The sequence below is a fragment of the Manis pentadactyla genome, chromosome Y (genome assembly GCF_030020395.1).
Source record: "Manis pentadactyla isolate mManPen7 chromosome Y, mManPen7.hap1, whole genome shotgun sequence".
Lineage (NCBI taxonomy): Eukaryota > Metazoa > Chordata > Mammalia > Pholidota > Manidae > Manis > Manis pentadactyla.
Window position 1 is genome coordinate 36,157,519 of NC_080039.1, and position 19,418 is coordinate 36,176,936.

General features: G+C 52.1%; 1 protein-coding gene across 1 annotated transcript; it reads right to left on the reverse strand.

Annotated features, from left to right (window-relative positions):
* Nucleotides 1-7,946: 7,946 nt before the first annotated feature.
* LOC130678895 (granulocyte-macrophage colony-stimulating factor receptor subunit alpha-like) lies at nt 7,947-19,251 on the reverse strand. The gene is made up of 9 exons (XM_057496245.1): nt 18,822-19,251; nt 15,840-15,969; nt 15,570-15,742; nt 12,626-12,759; nt 12,311-12,340; nt 11,523-11,658; nt 9,998-10,094; nt 9,072-9,153; nt 7,947-8,809 (listed from the first exon to the last, which is right to left on the reverse strand). The coding sequence occupies exons 1-9, from the start codon at nt 18,880-18,882 to the stop codon at nt 8,714-8,716; spliced, it is 939 nt and encodes a 312-aa protein (XP_057352228.1). The 5' UTR covers nt 18,883-19,251; the 3' UTR covers nt 7,947-8,713.
* Nucleotides 19,252-19,418: the final 167 nt, after the last annotated feature.

The window sequence follows — 19,418 nt, forward strand, 5'->3', positions numbered from 1 at the left end:
TTTATGGAGGCCAAATTCACAGGGGCATAAAAGTAACTGTTTTAAAGGGAACCATTCAGGGACACAAGCCCATGAAAAGATGCTCAGAATCATTACTTATTAGGGAAATGCCTGTCAAAACCACAGTGAGATGCCGCTTAGCCCATAGGTCAATGCTAGCAATAAACACACCCAGGAAATAATTGTGGGAGGCAATGTGCAGAATTGGAGACCTTGGTACCCAGGGTGGGAATAAGACGGGGGCTGTTGTGTGTCTATCTCCTTGAGCAGATTCTTTTGCAGGCATTCAGGACAGGAGAAGGGACAGGGCTGTCCCCTTTCAGGGGGGCCAGCAGTGTAGGATGCAGGGTGGGGCATGACCCTAAATCATGGGGGAGTTTAATTTTCCCTGTCGAAAAAATGGGGAAAAGACCCCTGCCCCAAACTTCACTATTTTTTCAGGATTTCTCCCTTTGCTTTTTCCACACATATACAAACATTTCCAATGGCTACATATCAAACTATCTTGCAAAGCCACAGTAATCAAACCAGCATGGTACTCACATCGAAACAGACTCGTAGATCAAGGGAGCAGAACAGAAAGCCCAGAAGGAGGTCTCATATCTGTGGGCACCTGGCTCTCAAACCCATTAGGTCATGGGTGGTAGGCACCTGGCTCTATAACCAGCTGAGACCTCTTTCTGCATGGCTAACTCTCAGCAGGCTGGCTATATGGCATACCTGCTTCTGGTTTTCTGCTTCCTTTACAATAAGATTTACTTTTCTCTCTCCCACCTCTGTGCTGAAGTTCTCTCGGTTGGCAGGTTTTAGTAATTTTTCCCCATGTAGGCAGAAGCTCTACCGCCTCAGGTGGGTTTGGGGATGAGGGCTGGCATTATAGGACCACCCTCACCTTTGAGTCCCTGACTGGGCTGGAGGATAACTGCTCCCCTCCCCGCCTCAACCACCAATAGCCTCTCACCAGACCGGGCATTGGAGCACGTGCCTGCACCTACCTACCCAGCTGGGGGTCTCTGCAACATGCTGAGCTCAGGAACACCAGAAAGCTTGTGAAATCCAGTATGGCTGCCATGTCCCAGCCCTGCAGCTGGACCTAGGCATGCACAGAAGAGACACCAGGTCAGAGGTTAGATTCCAACATGGGCAGGAGCCCTCCCTTCTCAGCACCCCTTCTAGGGTTATCTCCGGCAGTTGAAAGGGCTCTGGGGTGGTTCCCACATCCCTATTTGGTCTGCAATATCCCACTGGAGTCTGGTGTGTGGCTACCATCCTACTCACACACCCCGGGGTCACCTGTCAAAATCAGATCCCCTTGACCTGCCCCTCCAGAGCATCAGTAACTTAACACACAGCTGTGATGTCAACATTGAGCAACCTGGGATTGCAGAAACATTTTCTGGGCTCTTTGTGCACATCCTTCCCCACCCACCATCCTGGCCACCACCGGTGCACATTCCTGTAGATTGTAGGGCAGTGGGGGGGCCCATGAAACATCCCAGAGTTGGTATCAAGATTATCTTAAGGTTCTCTTGTCATAAATAGTGGCTGAGGGGAGAGAGAGATAGGCCCCAGTGAAAAGAAGAAGGGATGTAAGATGAGGAAGCCAGCTGACTGCAGCCACTTTGGGGTATGAGGCAACTCTGTCATGTGCTGAGCCAAGCCTCTTGGGCCTGCCCTTTTCCTCTAATCACAAAGGTCCAGTAGCAGGTGTGTGGTATGGGCCATTCTGCCTGCCCATGTCTGACCAAGGATTTTCGCTGCCTCATGGCCCATACCTTCCTGCTAGTGGGCTTTTAAGGTAAAATGAAGTCATCAAAGTGAGTCCTGATCCCTTAGGACTGGTGTCCTTATAGGAAGAGGGGATGAAGACACAGACACGCACACAGGGACGACCCCCTGAGGACACAGGGAGAAGACGGGTCTATACTCCCAGGAGGGAGGCTCAAGTGGGCCAGCCCTGGGTCTCAGAGTCCAGCTCTAGGATGGGGGACAGTAATGTCTGTGGTTCCAGCCACCCTGCGTGGGGTATTTGCTTCAACTGCTTGAGTTAACACAGCAGAGCTGCCAGGAATGCAATGGAAGGTGGTACGGTGTGAACGCCCAGGGCATCTCTTCACCAGCATCTGCATAAGGCTTGGAGCAGACAGTGGGCACCACTGTCTGCTGCATTAGGTCCAGCGTGCGGAGCCTGGGGGAGGAGCCTGCCTTGCTGCATGGCCCAGGTGTGGCCCTGTGGGCAGCCTGGCTGTGGGGCTGGCAACAGTGGGGGTTTGTAACGCCCAGGAGTGGGGTGGGGGGCACTGGCTAAGGCAGCTGCAGACCTGACCTCTCCCCAAAGGCAGGATGGTCAGTTTTAGGGAGTGAACTGCAGCCAGAGGTCACGAGGGTGCTGCCTGCATGTGGATGGGCTCCCAGATGCTCCCGCCACCTGATGGCATCGGGCCGTGTGGACAGAAGTCCCCGTGCTGTGTCCTGACCCCAGGGCCCCCTTGAGGAACCAGCTGCCCTCTTGAGTCCTGAAGTCCTGCATTTGTTCATGAACTTCACGTGCGACGCTTCTGCATGCTGTCTCGTTGTGTCCCAGAACATGTGTGCGTGTCCACGCCTGACGGCTGTGGCAAAAACTCCAGGGGACAGTGCCCGGACGGAGCCTTAAATGCAAACTGACCAAAGCTTCACCCACCAGCTGTTCTGAACCCCCGTTTCCCTCCTTCTCTCACAGGGGGATATGATTCTTGCTCCTTTGGTTATGCCCACGGCCACCCTTTTTAAGAAGACTCTCCTTGAACCGTGTACAAATTTCCAGGCGTTTGGAGGCAAGTCGCTGCTGGCCCCGTGCACCTTCATGGGGCAGAGGGAGGCAGGATCCCACAGGCTCTCAGATAATCGCCAACTCCCCCTCGTCCGTTCCTGTGCGTCCCCACCCATGCCCCCCTCCCGTGGGATGTTGAGGGAACCCTAAGCTCACAGGTCACAATTACATCGACACGTGCTTCTGAGCCACAGGATGCTTCAAAAAGCAACCGCCATGTCCTGAACACACCGAAAACTAACCCTTAATTCAAAGAGGTTCCTTTCCGCATCAGGCATCTCTGTCCTTTCTTCCTTGGGGTCCCCAAAGACACATCTCTGAAGAGGCGCTCCCTCCGTGCTTTGGGGACCTGCCCTGTGTGTCCATCCCCCCTGCATGTGGCACCCTGACACCTTTTAGCAGAGTCCACGTTCTGTGAATTTGTTTCTGACGCTGGCCGCTGCTTTTCTTAGCTGTCAGCTTTTTGGAGGTCACAGGAATGAAGATCTGAGATTTCAGGGTGCAACCCACTGGCAGTCGGAGGGTCACCCATCATCAGAGGCTACAGGTCATGGCCTCACCTCGCGCAAGGTGGAGGGACAGTGGCATCAGTTCAATCCTGGCCAGGCGAGACCCCACAGTCTTTCTGGGACCTCCCTGGGAGCTTGGGGGAAAAGGCACCTTATGGCCGTTGGAGCTTGCACCCCCACAGGACCTGGGCCATCAATGGCAGGCATGCTGGCTTCTGAGACCAACCATTGATGACTTTAATATTGAAACAACCCAAAGGGAGATATTTCGTGTATAGGTAAGTGTGCAAGAAAGGACGCAGACGCCGTGTACATATTGCCAGAGGCCGGACCTCTTACGCTGCTGCAATGGTTTGTAAATGCTTCGTGGCTGCCTCCGGAGCCCCTTCTGCCATTCCTCCCTGTCAACCAGCCTTAGTTAAATGCCCACCCTGCCTTCCCATGAACGACTGGTACTGCTTCCCTCCTCCCCACCACCCCCAACCATCCAGCAAGCCCACCCGGCCGCGGGACTCTGCAAAGCAACTGACCTGAAAAGGGGACAGAGTCAGCTCACCACTTGTCTCCCCGGGAACTTCTCTCCTGGACTGTTCTGATGGGTTTTAAAGGTGTCCTGTTGCCTGGAGGGTACTGGACGCTCCAGGGGCCCCTCTCTCGTCCTGTAGGCAGCTGGCACAGTATCAGCCACAAGGACAGGGAATGCGACAAGCGTCAGCTCTCTGTGTGGCCATGCCCCCTCCCCCTCTCTAGCTGGTATCTTTTTAAAGAGCCGGTTGCATGTCAGCACCTGTCAGCTGAGTGTCCGTCACCATGCGTGGCCAGGCCAGGCTTATCTCGGCCGGACAGGAAATGTTCTAACCCAGCCGGGCGCCTGACTCAAGCAAGCAGCCAGCCCATGTTTTGATCAATGTTGAGGTTCCCCTTTTTCCAGGGGGGAGGTCTCTGGCTATGGGGCCACCCGGTCCCTCGGGGTGCTCGGGGCCATGGGGGCTCCATCCTCTGTCCCACGTCCTGGAGATTTCCAGCCACCATCCAAGCGTCTGCATGCCTTCTTTCCTGCCATGGGCGAAGATTCCTTTCCTAGGTCCCGGGTTCTCCTAAACATGGGTGCGATTTTGGTCCACGTCCACGTCCCTGAGGGTGCCCTGAGCTGGGCCCTGGTCTCGGCAGCTCCTGGGGTGCCCCCACAGCCTCACCTTTAGTGTAAAGTGACTGTCTCTGCCTGGCAGCACACACCTTCCTCCTCGGGAAGCACACATCTTCTTCGTTCTTGGAGATTTCTGGGACTGGCTGACCTCCACCCGCCCCGAGGGGATATAAGCCCCGAGAGGACATGGTCCCTGCATCCCAGTCCCACCCAGAGCAGGAACAAAGGTGTCCTGTGAGCCAGGAATCTGTCCCCAGGTGTCCAAGGAGATCGTGGTTTATTCAGCCTGCTACCCCGGCACCCAAGCCCCAGGCTGTGATGAAGGACTTGGGGCTTCCGGCCCCTGGAATTCCCACAGCCCCCCGGAGAAAGAGCTGTTTCAATCTCAGTTTATAGATGCAGTGGATAGAGCACAAAGAAGTCAAACAAGTGGCCCAAGGCCACAGAGCAGGACAGGAGGACCCCAGGTTTGCATGAGAGTCTGAGCTCAGCCAGGTGCCAAGACCCAGAGGGGCTGGGGATACAGGGATCCTCCCAAAAGGCCAGATCTTAGGGGCACCGCAGGAGAACCTTGCTCCCGATGTCCCTGGGGAGGCACAGAGGAGGGGCATGGAGGAGGTGACCGCCGGGATGGCGTCAGGGTCATTTCTGATGCTGGGGCCCCACGTACAGCAGATTCTCAGCTGCAACTTTTGGAAAAACCTAATTAAACCCAGAAAACTTTCCCACAGATGCATGAACAACCCTTTTGCACAGCCAGGCTGGAACCCCAGTCTATCCACATTCTCCAGGTGAACTGCCATGTGTCCTCAAGCTGGAGGCTGTTTGGGAGCGGTTGTCACATGAAGTTCATCCCAAATGCACCTGCTGATGGGGAGCCCACCTGGGTTAGGTAATTGCCTCACCAGAGAAAAAAATAAGCCCTCCACCTTCATGCCAGGACCTGCATCGCACATGTGGAGCCCGGAGCCCACTGACAGCTGCCTTGACATTGAACCAGGAAAACGAAAAGTAACTTCTCTGAATTTAATGTGTCTTTACAAACCTCGCATCCTGGGGTTTCAGTGCCAAGATGGGTGTATGCCAGGGGAGAGGGGTGCTGGCCAAACCCATCCTGGGGTCTGCTATCCGAGGGCCTGGAAGGCAGGATGAAGGGTCCTGATTTTAAATGGTTGCACCAAAAATTAGACAAAGGAGGACACGTGGTAGGGATGGCATTGGTCTGTGGAGCCTAGAGGTCAGCTGGTTTTCAGAGACCAGTGTTTTTGGGCACGTGCTGGGGGCAGGGGAGGAGCTGAAGGCGGGTTGGGGCAGAACTCGGGGCAAGGGGCTTGGGCCGGGGGGGTGGGGAAGCCACACTCATTAGCAGGCTGTGGTGGGTGGAATTGTTCACATCCTGCCTCCAGGAACCGGGAAAGGGAGATGACCCGAAACAGGGCTTTGCAGGTGGGATGAAGTGCAGGATGTGAGGTGAGGTCATCCTGGGGGAGGGTGGCCTTAAATGTAATGACAGCTGTCCTCATAAGAGGCAGGAAGGAGCCTCCCCTGGTGCCTGTGGAGGGAGCGCAGCCCTGCCCGGCCCGGACCTCAGACGTCGGGCCTCCAGAGCTGGGAGGACGAACGTGTGATGTGTTAGAGCCCCATCTATGGTGGTCCACTGTGGCCCCCACACGTGTGCCACGCTGCCCTGCCCGGCCCAGGGCCACCCTGCCTACACATCCAGAGGCAAATTCTCCCACAAAGAGTCTGGCTTCTCCCCTTCCCAGCCAGCACCTCCCGTGTTCCTGGGCCCCTGGCAGAGGCAGGAATTTTTCTCTGCCTCCCTCCAATGCCCCTGTGGCCCTGAGAGCCTAGGACAGAGCCCAGTAACCATCTGCTGAGCACGCACGTGAACTGTCTTTGTGGGGACCTGGTAGGGACGTACGGAGTTGTGCCAAATGTGAAGCTGCCCCAGCAGGCACCTGCTCAGTCATGGCCTTTCCGGGGGGAGACGACATGAGACGGTTGGCCTCACCCACACTGCGCCCGGCTCATCCTGTTGAGCAAGGCTGTGGGCAGCACCTTCTGGAGACACCGCCTCTGTGGCCATATCCCAGACAGACAGCACAAAGGTAGCGTCACACGAGCCACAAGGAGGGTCCGTGCTGTGCTTCTCTGCCTGTCTGGCCCAGCACTGGCTGCCCACGCAGGGACGGGATGGTGGGGCCCTTCTTCCAGAGACAACAGGACATGGAATCAGGAGCCCTGGAGGCCAGGATGCAGTGGGGGCCTTGGGCAAGCACGCCCATCCGTGCACACCGTGTCCTGGCAGGGCCCTCATGCTGCGTCCGACAGGGTGTGGGGCTGGTCCCCAGTGGGGCCCCAGGAGTCCAGGGGCACGTGGCTCTGAGCGAGGGGTGTCTGGTGAAACAGGTTTCTTATTCCCCTTGTCACTTAAACGCAGTCAGTGGCTGCACTGCCAGGCACACAGCTCGGGGCCTTTCTCTGTGTGCCTGGCATATGATGGGCTGTTTGCTAGTGCCAAGAACCCACGCTCGGAGTCCCCAGTGCCTGCCTCCGACACCAGTTTCCAGCCCTGTGCCGCCCCCCTTCCATTTGACTGGTCAGCGGGAAACTAGGGCTTCCACCCACCCCCATATCAGGGTCCCTGGATTGCCAGCCCTGTTGCTAGACTTGGGAGGAGACTGGCTCGGTTCTCCAGTTTATCAGAAAGGATGCAACTCCAGGACAGCCAGCCAGGGGATGCACAGGGCGCAGAGCTGCAGGGGCCCAGGGCCTCCACGGCTGGCCTCCAGCGTGAGTCCTGGGGTCTGAGAACAGTCACCATTGCCTTTGTCTGTATGGCTGCACCAGAGTCTTGTCCATGACTCATGATCGGCAGCCCCCTCATCGTGTTCCCTGAGCCCCCACCCCCCATCCGCTCCCATCCCTGATCCTGCATGGGAGCTGAGACCCCCCACTTTGTAGACCCTGCCGTGCTGACTGCATGAATGTGCAGGGTGCAGAGTGTCTCCACCCCCTTCTGGAGGGCTCTCCCAGGCTCGGAAGCCCCCTCTCACCCATTGCTGAAGCCCCCTGCCCCCATCTGCCTCCACGCTGCTGACATCCTTAGACTCAGGGCCCATGAGTTTCTCCAGCCTCAAGACTTCAATTGCAGAGGTACGTGTGGGCCCGGGTCTCTGCAGGCTGGGGGTCCGGGTCTGGGCGTTCCCCTGGGGACACGGGCTTTTGCACAGTTCCCACCCTCCTTCCCTGACTCCCCTCCCTAACCCCCCAGGACTCTGGCTGCATCTCCTCCTTGGGCTTTGGCCCCTGGACCTGCAGGGCCGGACCAGGAAGCTCTGGAAGCCGCTGTCTGCCTGGTCCACAAGCGCCCCTGGTGGCTAGTGTTTGACGAACAGACACGGGATACACATGGGGAAGGCCAAAGGTCACATCCCAAACCCAGACCCCAGGTAGGTTCTCTCTCCACCTAAACCCCACGCCCCGGGGACGTCTCTTCCCTCTGAAGTCCCCTGGCACCGTGGCATCAGCTGTCATACTGCTGGGCTATTGTTCTCTGGCACGCTCAGTGTCTGAATGGTGGCCAGTTACTGCTCGTGGGGGACAGAATGACACCCCCAAATAGTCCGTGTCCTCACCCCTGCTCGTGGGGGACAGAATAAGGTCCCCAGGGATGCCCATTTCCTCACCACCCTGTGTGTGGACAGAATAAGGTCCCCAACGACTCCATGTCCTCACCCATGAGTTTGTGAATATGTGACCTTACGAGGCTAAAGGGAATTTGCAGAAATGACAAAGTTCAGGATCTTGAAATGGACAACCCTGGAATATTCGGCTGGGCTGACATGGTCACAAGGGTCCTAATATGGGGAGGTGGTGTGTCCACGAGCCATGAGATGGTAGATCTGTGTGGCGTCACATCACTGGGTTTGGGCCATTTGTTAGCAAACCCATCGTCTGCCTGACAGCAGCTGATGGTGGGAGTGGACAAGCAGCGTGTCCCCACTGGGAGAGCCGAGGCTCTGTGACCAGATGCGACCCTCTGTGAGGAAGGTCCCCTGCTCCCCAGGGGACAGAGAGGGCTCATCACCGGGTCGGGATCAAGGATGTGGAGCAGCCCCTCCAAATGCAAGCATCTTTGCAAAAATCACTGTTTTAAGTACAAAAATGGAAAGCTATACAAATGCTCAAAACAGAACAAAAAATGGCTTCCAGAACGTCTGGGGGTGTGGGCATGAGAAGTCAGGGGCTTGTGGGGGCCTCCGTCACTTCCTCCACGGTTAAGACCTCTTCATTGTCCCCTCTGCCTGCGCTGGGTGGGAACTTCTCCCAGATCATCTGAGGACAGAAAGGACGGGTGTCCGCTGGTCAGGAGCCCGTGGGCAGTGGCCGGCCAGAGCACAGTAAGTGAGGGGTGCTGAGATCCGCTGCACCTCGGATCTCATCTGCCCTGGGACAGCTGCTGACGGGGTGGGAGGGTGGAGGAGGTGCTAAGGTCCTGGGGCCCGTGACGCTGGGGTCCCTCGGCTGGGCTCGGACACTACAGGGCAGCCCCAGGGTCCCTTTCCCCTCCGCCATCCTGTTCCCACCCTGTATGCACCTGCTGGTCGGACTGATGGTTATCCGTCAGTTTATCTTTGATCCGTGGAATCGGTGGAAACAGCTTGTACTTCCCAATGACCCTATGAGACAAAGACGGTGTGAGGGGCAGGCCCAGGGGCTCAACTTCCTCTTGCACCAAAGGGGCCGCTCTGCCGGGCCTCGGGAGAAGCATCTGGGCTTGTCTCTTCAGGACAAGCATCGCAGGTGCTCGGACGGCAGCCTCAGATCTCTGTGCAGTGCCTGCCGCCGAGAAGTGATTGTCCTACGCACGCGGGGTTTGCTCGGCAGCCCTGCCGTGGCGCCCCCACACCCTGCCTGGTGCTGACCCCCTGGTATAAGCCTCCCACAGGGGAGCCTCCTGACAGTAGGGGTGGACGTGCCTCTGCAGGCTGGGATCCCAGGAGGCCTTCCAGGAAGAGGGCAGGCTTTCTGGACCCCGAGGGTCCGGTAAGACATATGGGGGCACATTGATGGCTGGGGGTGGGGTGGCGCTGGAGGGAAGGGGATGCAGCACAGGAGGCCGATGGGGACCCCCGTGAGCGCAGCTGACCCTGAGGAGGTGCCATGTCCGGCTGCAGTGTGGGGCCAGGAGGGTGGGCCTCACATGGCCCACGGCACCAGGATGGGACCCCGTCTGCTGCCCGCCGGACCACGTGGCTCAGTGGCTCCACCACCGGCCGTCTGAGTTCCACCCAAGCCCCGCGCCGGGCCGCTCTGTCATTCTCTGTTGCTCCAGCTCTCTGACGTGCCTCCCTCTCCAAGACAGGTTTTCCGGTAGAAAACCCATGGACGAACCCACTGCTGGTTCCTCCTGGACCTTCGGCAGGCGCGTTTCTCCTGACGGGAGAAGCTGGCAGGCCTGCGAAGGAGCCTCTCTCGTCTCTCTCATCTGCAGGGCTGACACCAGCCTCTTCCTGGGGTTACCTTTTTAAAAGGCAGCCGAGCAGCAGGGCGCACGCGAGGGTTCCCAGGACCACCAGCACATACACATGCACGAGGCTGGCTTCTGTTTCCTCGGAGCCTGCGGAGAGAGGGGGACCCACCAGCCCCCTGGAACAAACTGTCCACACATGGCTAGCTCACCACATTCCATATTTCCCTTCCTTTACTAAGTTTTCCTTAGTTCCTGGCTACAGAAAGATGCTCAGACCAGGAGGGAAATCTAATCAAAGGTGGTACCCAGTCCTGAAACCATCAAGAAGATGCTCACGACACAAACCAACCCCATGAGAATGAATCCCAAACATATAAAATACTCTGAGCCCATGACTCCCCAATTTAAAGATGGACCGAACCGCCCCCCTCTCCAAATTTCCAGGCAAACAGTTTAAACAAAGTTGACTCGCATCCACGATTAAGCTTTTACTGTTGCCTATCAACTGTAATATGCGCTTTTTACATTAATTGTTTTTATAATAGGACACATTTTATCTGTTTGTATTTAAAACTCTCATTGACAAACACAATTCTATCCAGGTTGTTTTTAACCAATTTTTGTGTCTGCTCTTGTGGGAGTTTTCTACACGGACAGATAAAATGTGCCCTGTGTTGAAAACTCTATTCCTGGAAATGTCTGATTTTTTTTTTCCTTTTTTGTCCCTTTTTAAAGCCCATTTTTAAATTGAGTTGTTCGTGTTCTTGTTGGCTACTCAGAGTACTTTCTATATGTTGGATCCTTGGTCCCTTATCGGATATACGACTTGCCCACATCTCCCGTTGCATGAGTTGCCTCTGGAAGGTCTGCGTGTCCTTTGCTGCACAAAAGTTTTGCATTTTGATGAAGTCCGGTTTAACTATTTTCTTTTCTTTTTTTGTGTCTGCTTTCAGTGTCACAGCTAAGAGCCCACGATTGCAAGTGGAATGTTGCAAATATATTCCTTAGCTGCCCGTGGTCATTTATGATTGATTTCCTGCTGAATTAACTATGTCAGATCAATTTTACACTGGCCGTTACCAAAGTCATTCATCTTGAATCAGGAAAACCAAAAATACTGTAGGCATCACCCTAGTGGCTGAAATACTACATTTGAAAATGTGGGGAGGGTGAGGGGGTGCCGGTAATGTAGCTTCCAAGCACATGATGGGTGTTACAAACATCTAACTCCTTGCTGGCTTGTGAAAGTCAGTGGTAGGAAGCCTGCCGGGTGTGTCTGCATTAGTTCTCTGGACGAGTTCTGTCCTGATGAGGAGGAAACAGCCGCAGAGCTGAGATAGGTGTTCCCTGACCAGGAACCGCGGCAGGTGGCTGTCGGGACCAGGACCAACCGATGGCTCCCAGGTGGGCAGGCGCCTTAGGAAAGAGGCTAGGTGCCTGCCCTCCTTTGGAGTCACCTCATCAGCCTTTGCGGAGTCCCCGGGGAGCGAGGCCACCCGAACACCCCGGCTCCCTGAGCTCCCCGGGAAGCAGCTCCCAGGTCACACTGGGCAGTGAGTCCCTGCAAGCACCTACCGAACTCCACGGGTCTGCTCCACGCGCTCCAGTGCTGGATCCGCGAGTCTGAGGTTCTCACCCTCACCGCATGTTTCCCCCTGGGCTCCGGGCTCGGAAAGTTGTATTTATTTTCTGCGTCACCAGACACCTCAATCTTTGGAGGAGATGGAAAGTAAGGGTTGTCAGCTGTGCTCAGACAACGAGGGCGTCAAACGGCACGTCCAAAACAGAGGAGAGATGAACACGCTCTCCCGCCTTTATAGGACACCAAGGCCATTCTGTAAGGGAAGCAAAAGCTATTGTTCATTCATGCTACGCGGCTGCCGTGCTGTCCAGAAATAGGTGGTTTATAACGTTAACACGTGTCTCTGTGTACGGAAGGCTCGGGAGGAATGCTCAAGTGCAAAACAATGACAGATCCCTCCATCCACTGAGAAAACCATTCCTGGGGTCTCAAGGATTGTGAACATACATGCTGAAAATACGTAGCAGCCGCAGCAGGAGAAACAGGCCAGTAGAGGGGGGAGGTCCCACCTACTGATACTCAGGTAACCCAGTTAAAATTCCTCACCAGACGGAGGAGGATTCCGAGCTCACAGAGGTCCTGACCCTTGATCAAAAAGGGCAACAATGATCTACAGGTGCTCTGGAGGAAATAAACCTAAATCTTAAACCTCAACGTCATCTCAGAGTTATGCTTGTCCCCAGGCATGGCCACCATCTGCCAGGTGTGCATGGTGTGTGTGTCCATTTGACTAATGGACAGTTACACCATAGGGTGGGTTGTGGGTCAGAGTTCCACTCACCAGCTGATTTCCACTATGTTGCATGGTGCTCTAAAAAAAAAAAAAAAGGAGGGTTCATTTTTCTGCATTTGGGTTTTTTTTCCCAGGTTCTGCCTCATCTCCCTTTGATGCAGCTGGGAAACCAGGATGGCCAAGGGAGGGCTGAGACCCCCGTGCCCGTGGTGCTGGACTCCGCCTGCCTGGACGGTGGGCGCCTGTACCAGGAGGAGCCCTGTGCTGCTCCATTGTGCCCCGTCTGAGCCACTGCCCGCGGCCCGGCCCTCCCATGGCCCTAGGGTTGCTGCGGTGCCCCCAGGAGGAATGGCATCCACTTACCTGCCTCTGAATGTCCAGCTGGTACTGGAACTCCCAGCCGGTCAGGCTCTGCAGGGTCCTGGGCTTCTCCCAGCGAATGAGGCAGTGCGATTCGTTGCAGTGCACGGTGACATTGTGGGGAGGGCTGTATCTCTCTGCAATGAGGACCCAGGTCACACCCCTGAGCTGGAGAGCGTCCTCTGGGCCATGCAGGAGAGCCCCGGCTCTGCCAGCCAGCTCCAGGAGGCCACCGGGAGGTGCGGTGGTGGGGTGGGGTGTTGGAGGGGGCCGGCTCCCCTGGGGATGAGCACCAGGCTGCTCTGGGGGGGTCCGGAAGACCTGGGGAGGGAGGCGGTGACGCGCTTGGAGGGATGCTCCTTTGACATGTCATTAGTGGCCTGGAGCAACCTACGGATCAGCAAGCCTGCAGGTAGAAGACAGGCTGGCTTTGCAAGAGACTGTGTGGGCACAGGGGTCCTCCTGGAGAGGCCAGCCTGGGACAGAGCCCTGGAGAGAGAAAGAGCTGAAAAGAAGGGCTGATACCAGGATGATGGCTCAGGATGGGAAGAGGTGCTTAGGCTCTGACAGACGGTTCCAGATTCTCAGGGGGGATGGAGGAGGTCGCATCTGTGCAGGGCTGACAGTGTGCACCTGTGAGCCGGCCAGCAGGCTGTGGGGAGGGGCCGGCGTACCCAAGGCAAGGGAAGGGGGTAAAGACGGGGGTCTGGGGACATGGAGTCCTCATGGGGCTGGTAAAGGCATGGTTTCTGGCTGGGGGAGTGGAGGCATGTCTGCACAGGTCAAGGAGCCCGTCCTTCAACGGTAAACAGACGTCCGCCTGTGGCCGCTACAGTGGCTTCAGCAAGAAGCAGGATGGGAGTTCTGCATCTGGTCCCACCCTGGTCAGCAGCCATTCCATCCTAAAACGTGAGCCTTGGCTGGAACCCTTTCAGGGACTCTTGGACATGGCCGTATGAATTCCCTTCCTTGGGGAAATCTACATTTCCACGCATCTGGGCATATATTTCACTTTCAGATTTCGAGGCACTGTCCCAGCCTGCACTTCTGATCCAACTCCTCCTTGGGTTCAATTTATTTGCTAGATCAGCTCCCAGAACTCAGAGGAACAGTTTACCCATTAAATCCCGGGTTTATCGTAAAAGGATGTAACTCAGGAACAGCTGGAGGGAAGACATGCAGGGGGCCAGGCAGGGGAAAGGGGCACGGACCTTTCACACCCTCTCTGAGCGGCTAAGTTCCCGAATCTCCACGCCTTCACCAAACCAGAAGCTCTACAAACCCTTTTAGTTTTATGGAGGCGTCATTTGTAGGCTTGACTGATTAAATCCTTGGCCACTGGGATGCATTCAATCCCCAGCCCTTCTCCCCACCCCGGAGGTCAGCGGGTGGGGCTGAACGGTCCACCCTCTGATCCTGGGCTTCGTTCCCCTGGCAACCAGCCCCCTTCCTTGGGGGCTTTCTCAGAGTCACTTCTTCCCATAACAAAAGACACCTTTGTCGAACTCCTTCACAGGAAATTCCAAGCGTTTTAGGAGCTGGGAGACAGGAACTGGGACAAAGAGCAAATATATATTATTATAAATTACGATATCACAGGATTGCATTTTGCATAATAGTTGGATTTCTTGGGTTAAATAAAAATGCTAGGAACATGCGGGGAGAAAACAGATGGGGATTCTTTTGGCAGGAGGGTGGCCGGATTAAGGCCCCGGGAGAGGTTTGTCCTGCAGTGAGGAATCGCAGACAGCAGGGGGCAGGCTTGGCCAGTACACCTGCCCCTGGCTAGGGACACGCCTGCGCAGCTCCCCCAACAAGTGAGCCCAGAGGCCGGGGGACTCGTGGCCTCTGAAGGTTAACCCAAGAGTTGGCATTTGCTGAATTTTCCTCTGCAAATTCCCAATGACATCCACCTCGCCCTGCTCTGGGAGTGGGTGGGATTAGCCACGGGGACCTGGGAATTCTTAAGGGATCCTAACAAGTTACCTGAGCACCCAAGGAGCACCCAGTAAGCAATCTGGGAACCTCTGAAGCCCAGCTGGAGGATCTGGTCTAGAATCTGCTTGCTTGCTTTTCTGGGGGGTGACTTTCTAATTTGGGGACATGAATGACCGAGTCCCCCAAAATGCAAGAGAAAGCTGTGCTGCTACCATATGGGGCAGGTCCATGAAGCGACCAGCACCGCCCCCCACACCTACCTAATCTTCCCACTCTTTGGTCCTGGGGTACAGGGGCTGCATATACAGGCTGTGTTAGTGCCAGACCCCTGGGGGCTCCAGGGGGAGTGGAAGGGCCCTCTTGTTCTGAGGGGTGGGAGCCCACCCACGGTGCAGTCTCATCTTGTCACTGCTTTTGATTCAGAGTAAAAGGATTGGGGAGACACTGTGGCCGACTTCTGTCCTGGGTATGTGGCCATATTCTTCCATAGGACCAAAAGGAACAAGCAAACGGATGCATCCCTAATTTTGGCAAACTCTAAAACAAACAAGTGACATGAGTATATTGTAGTGGCTTGGACACTTCTGTCCACCCAGAACCTCAGAAGGTGACCTTATTTGGAAATAATGTCAGACATAATTAAGGATCTTGAGATGAAGTCAGCACGGATTAAGGGGAGGCTTAAATCCAATAACTGGTCTCCTTAGAAGAGGAGACACACAGACACAGAGGAGAAGCCTCGTGGAGATGGAGGCAGGGACGGGACCGGTGGGTCTACACAACAAGGATTCCTGATGTCACCAGAAGCTAGGACAGAGGCAGGGAGCAGAGAATCTTTAGAACACCCAGAAGGAAGTAACCCTGACAATTCTTTGCTTTTGGGTTTCTGGCTTCCGTAACTGTGAGACAGTACATTTCCATCACATTAAGCCTTCCAATTTGTCGTTTGTTACGACATCCCAGGAATCTGGTGTATTAACCACATTAAATCACAAGTCCTTGTCCTCACCTATTGCCTTTAATGACAAAATGGAATCGAAGAACTGGATTCCTGTTCTTTGACTGGTACCATTAACCAGGAAATAATTATGAAAAGTCAATCCTGAGAGGTCTTTGAGGTGACATCCCACGTGGATTTTCAAGTCGTCTATGTAACGAGGACACTCTCTTTCAATTTTTCTCCTGTAAGATTCCAAATACTTTGGAATCAGAAGATTCAAGGCATTTCACCCCCCTTCCCTGTATTTTTTATGGTTTTGTGCATGAGGTCAATACTTACCTGGAGTCTCGTATATATAAAAAATATTGGACATCATCGGGGGCTGCTTGACCCTTTGCCCAAGTGCAGTTCATGAAATACGCATTGTAGATGAAACAGGAGAAGTTTTGGGCAGCTGTGCCCTCCTCACCTGGGAAAAGGCAGAGATAAAATATGTTATGCATGAGAATTAAAAGGGGATGGAGCAGATGGTTTCATGGTTTGAATGTCTGCCAAGCATTCCAAGAAAAATAAATAGATATCCTTAAACTCTTCCAATAAATAGAAGAGGTAACACTTTCAAAATCATTTTATAAAGACAGCATCACACCGATGCCAGAGCCAGACAAGACACAGGAAAATTACAGACCAAGATTCCTAATAAAATCATGAACAAAATACTAGAAAACCAAATCCTAACAGCACATTAGAAGGATTGCATACCATAACCAGGTGGAATTTATCCCTGGATGCAAGGATGATTCACCATGTGCAAATCAATTGGATTTGATAATCAGCTACATTAACAGAATGAAAGAGGAAAAACCACATAATCATCTCAATAGCTGCATGAAAAGCACTTGACAGAAATTCAATATCCATTCGTGATAAAAACTCAACAATTTGAGTAGAGAAGGAAATTACCTTAACATGATAAAGCCTACATATAAGAAAAGCCTACAGATAACATCATACTCAATGGTGAAAAACTGAAAACTTTCCCTCTAAAATCAGGGACAAGACAAATGTACCTTCTCTTGCCATTTCTATTCAACATAGTACTGGAAGTCATGGCCAGAGCAATTAGACAAGAAAAAGAAATAAAGCCATCCAAACTGGAGAGGAGTAAGTACCATTCTCTCTGTTTACAGATAATGTGGTCATACATGTAGAAAACCATAAAGACTAAACAAAGAAAAGTTATAACTAACCAAAAAATTCAATAAAGTTGTGGGATACAAAATTAAGCTATGAAGATCAGTGGCATTTTTATTCACTAACAACGACCTATCCAAGAAGGAAATTAAGAAAACAACCCCGTTTGCTATAGCATCAAAAAGAATAAAATAAACAGTAATAAATGTAACGAAAGGTGTGAAAGACTTTTACAATGAGTGTTATAAAATGTTGATAAAAGAAATTAAAGAATACGCAGATAAATGGAAAGGCATCCCATGTTCATAGATGGAAAGAATATTGTTAAAGTAGCCATAGTACCCAAAGTGATGTATGTATCACTTCAGTCAAAGTCCCAATGGCATCCCTTACAGAAATGGAGAAAAACAACCCCAAAATTCATACAGAACTGCAAAAGACTTCAAGTAGCCAACGCAATCTTGAGCAAGAAGAACAAAGTGAGAATCAGTACACTGCCTGATTTCAAAATATATTGCCTATCTACAGAAATCGTAATACTGTGGGACTGGAATAAAAATAGACACATAGATAACGGGACAGATTAGAGGCTCAGGAGTAAATCTGCACACTTACACTCAACTAATCTTTGACAGGAAGGTCAAGAACACACAATGGATGAAAGATTGCCTGTTCACTGAATGATTGCGGGAGAGCTGGATATTCATATGCAGGATAATGAAACTGGATTCCTATCTCACACCCTATACAGAAGTCAAGTCAAAGTAGATTAAAGACTTAAATATAAGACCCGAAACTGTAAAAATACTAGAAGAAAACATAGGAAAAAGGCTTCTTGTCACTGGATTTGCAATGATTTTTTGGATATGACACCAAAAGCACAGGCAACAAAAACAAAATTAGACAGTTGGGATTGCATCAGACTAAAAGCTTCTGCACAGCAAAGGAAGTAATCAGTAGTATGTAAAGGCATCCTATGGAATGGCAGCAGTTATTTGCAAACCATAGATATCTGATCGGGGGTTAATATCCAAAATATTTAAGGAACTCAAATAACTCAACAGCAAAAACAAACAAAAAACCCCAAATCTGATTAAAAAACAGGCAAAGGGTCTGAATATTTATTTTCCCAAAGAAGCCATACAAATGGTCAACAGCTACATGAAAAGATGGTCAACATCATTAATCATCAGGGAAATGCAAATCAAAACCACAGTGAGATATCAACTCACACCTGTTATGATGGCTGTTATCAAAGAGATGAGATAATAAGTGTTGGCAAGGATGGAGAGAGAAGGAACCTTTGTTTGAGAATGGAAATTGGTGCAGCTATTATGGAAACCATGGAGGTTCCTCAAAATAATCAAAATAGAATTACCATGTAATCCAGCCATCCAACTTCTGAATCCAAAGGAAAAGAAATCTGGATCCGAACGTGATCTATGCACCCTGTGTTCATTATATAGTTATTCACGACAGACAAAACATGAGCAACCTAAGTATCCATACACAGGTAAATGGATAAAGAAGATTTTGTGCATATATAGAATGGAATATTATGCAGCCATAAAAAGAAGAAAATCCTGTCATTTGGGACAATACAGAGCCACCTAGAAGATATCATGCTAAGCGAAATAAGTCAGAGAAAGACAAAGACAAATACTGTATGACCTCACTCATATGTGGAATCTAAAATAGACAAATTCATAGAAACAGAGAGTATCATGGTGGTTGCTGGGGGTCAGGGTGAGGGATGGAAGATATTGGTCACAGGGTACAAAGGTTGTTTTATAAGATGAATGTATTCTGGAGATCTAAAGTACAGCATATTGTTAACATATATAGTTAATAATAACATACTGCTTACTCATAATTCACTGAGAGTATATTTCAAACACAAAAAATAATAAAAGAAAATGGCAAGTAGGTGACAAGATGGATATGTAGATGGCTTGATTGTAGTAATTGTTTCTCACTGTATATGTATATTAGAACATAAACTTCTACACCATAAACATGCATAATTCCCGCGTGTCAATTATATTTCAATAAAGTCGAAAAAGGGGAGATCCAACTCCATGCAAGTGGGGGGGGGGTGCAGAAGGGTCACTGTGATGTTTTCCTTACCTGGGTTAGGGTAGACCAGCTTTTCTGAAATCAGTCTTTGGCTGATATTTGCTGTAACCATGAGTGTGACACCTCCATGGAGAGAAGAGTCTGGAAATTTGCAGCGACATTTTTTGTCCGTAAGCTACAAAGTTAAAACCAGCCAGAGAATTAGGAAAACAGGCTTCTTTCCACTCAGCTTCATGTCCCTTGCTCTTACATCAACCCTGTGACACCATCTGCTTCCCCTCGTGAAATCTCCCCCATATGCCTTTTCTGGGGCGATGCCTTGCAGGCCAGCTTGAAGGTGGGACCCCAACCTGATGGCCTATAGCAGCATTTAGAAGGTCGGAATCCAGCTCACATTTCAGGGATCCTGTTAAAGAGCAGATTCCTATTTGGCTAGTCCCAGATGGGGGCCTGCGAATCTGCATTTGTAACAAGCTCCCAGGGGATGCTGGGTTACCACGTTTGAGCAGCAAGATCCCTCATCGCTTTACACTTTGTGGAGCTTAACGTACCCTCTTTTAAGTTATTGAGTTTTCTTGTCCTATCTCATACCCACCAGCCTCCCACAGGCTTCATGCTTACATTGTATCCAAGTCCGTATATTTTCAC

Coding starts and splice junctions, on each gene's coding strand:
- LOC130678895 (XM_057496245.1), bottom strand. CDS start 18,882: ATGGTTACAGCAAATATCAGCCAAAGACTGATTTCAGAAAAGCTGGTC. Junction 15,970..18,821: donor GCTGGTCTACCCTAACCCAG/GTAAGGAAAACA, acceptor GCCTTTTCCCAG/GTGAGGAGGGCACAGCTGCC. Junction 11,659..12,310: donor AACATAGTGGAAATCAGCTG/GTGAGTGGAACT, acceptor TCTCCTCCAAAG/ATTGAGGTGTCTGGTGACGC.